The following is a 1,844-nucleotide window of genomic DNA, read 5'->3' on the forward strand; positions in this document are numbered from 1 at the left end:
AATAACAGTTTGTTTGTTTGTTTGTTTGTTTGTTTGTCTCTCTTCAGTGTGGGAGATGCCAGAAGAATTTGGCTGATCTGAAGTCCTCAATGTTTACTCATGAAGACGCCATTATCTGTGAAGAATGCTTTGATGCAATCTTTCACATCAGTTAACTAAGCATTAAATAGTTTGTCATATCTCAGGTCATATCCGAAACCAATGAGCCAGTCAGGGATTGTGTTAACCAAAAAGCTGCTGAACTCCTCCTGAGTATCAGGCAAAAAAATGCTTTTTGCTTAGCCAATTTTTTATTTTATTATAATACTTATTTTTCATGTATTTGTTGTATGTAATATGTAAACATAATGTGTTTTTTCATATATAATGACATCAGTTCAAACTAATTTTGTCACAGAAAGGCAAAAAGCAATGGGTATTATATGAATCATATGTAACATGTAAGAGGTTCCTTCACTTACCAAGTGGCAACTACAAATCAAAGCCACACATATACACAGGAACCCAGAAAAGATCCCTTCTTACATTCTTACATGATTTATACAAAGTTATTATTAATACTTGATTCATATATTCTTAAGTCATTGACAGTGCTTGGAAATGATCTACATCAGCATTTGGCTTAATAAAACTGTGAATTTATTCCATATTATTTGCAGGTGAAATGACCTTCCTGCGAACACTTGCACATCCCCATCAACACAACTGTGTCTTAGAACAGAAACTAAACTGTTTCAGTACCAACAATCTCACAGGATTCAGATTATTTAATATATTATGGAAGGTGTAACATAGTTCTCACAATGTCATACTTATTATTGTGGTGCTATTACAAGAAATAAAAACCAGTGGAGATGATCAATCTTTTGTCATTGTTTATGTTTACTTTCCCCTCAACTAAACATTAGCTGTGTTGGGAGAAGAAGGACAGGAGAGATAGCACAAGGCAGATGAGAGAGGAAAGGAGAGTGGATTAGAGTGTTAAAGTCCCCTTTCTGCTCAGAGTGAAATAAATGATAAAAGACAGGTAGCACCAATTCTCTTTATCATTACTTGAAAGCCATTTTGAACATTGCTTTGGCAATGACCTGTATGTATTTACTATTGTTTTACTGCGGTTACAAATATCAATTCTAAATAAATAGTAGCATTCAGGCTACAGTGGGGCAGCATGAGTGAACAACAGACACAGACAGTATAAACACAAGGGCTAGGGCAGGCGTGTGAAACATGGCTATAAAGGCAGCAAAGCAAATAACAATCCAGCAACAATATGATATACACTGCCATGGTTATCTCAACGGCCCAAACCAAATATAGACTAGGAAGTACTCAGATGTTGGGAACGGTATGGTAAAGGGTCATGAACCAATAAACTCATGCCAAAAGAGTGACAAGCAGGCTTTGCATGGTTAGGGATCCTAACCTGGTGTTAGACAGAGAGCCAAACCTGTATTCAACTCTTGCTCCTGATGCTCAAACTAAATTGCTAGCAGTACAAACTACCTCATCTCACCCATACCTGAAGCACATCACTTTCCCCCCAGATCGTATTCGTGTCCCAAATAACTAGCCTTTCAAAGATAGTTGCACTGGTGTAAGGTAACGTGTGTTTTTTTTTGTATGTGGGTTCTGCGATGGTTTATTTTGTCCCTGTGAGCAGGTGCAGGAGAAGAGAGTTTCATGTAGCTCTGCTATGATTTCCCCATGGACCCGATAGCCGACAACAAAGAGCAAAGCACAGCGGCAAGACAGAGTGTCTGGGGACGCGGCACCTAGCAACGCATTGCCTTCCTTCCCAGGAAACGCAGGACTGCATAGTTATAAGTGGTGGCCACCAGGTA

At 38.6% G+C, this 1,844-nt stretch overlaps 1 protein-coding gene across 1 annotated transcript in view; it reads right to left on the bottom strand.

Moving 5' to 3' along the window:
- Window positions 1-623: 623 nt before the first annotated feature.
- Window positions 624-1,844, bottom strand: part of plp1b (proteolipid protein 1b) — a 6,916-nt gene continuing 5,695 nt past the window's right edge. The window contains exon 7 of the mRNA XM_080855342.1: window positions 624-1,844. This exon is cut by the window's right edge and continues 6 nt beyond it. Within this exon, the coding sequence (XP_080711468.1) occupies window positions 1,776-1,844 (69 nt within the window). The 3' untranslated portion in view covers window positions 624-1,775.

This window comes from Sprattus sprattus (genome assembly GCF_963457725.1).
Source record: "Sprattus sprattus genome assembly, chromosome: 1".
Lineage (NCBI taxonomy): Eukaryota > Metazoa > Chordata > Actinopteri > Clupeiformes > Clupeidae > Sprattus > Sprattus sprattus.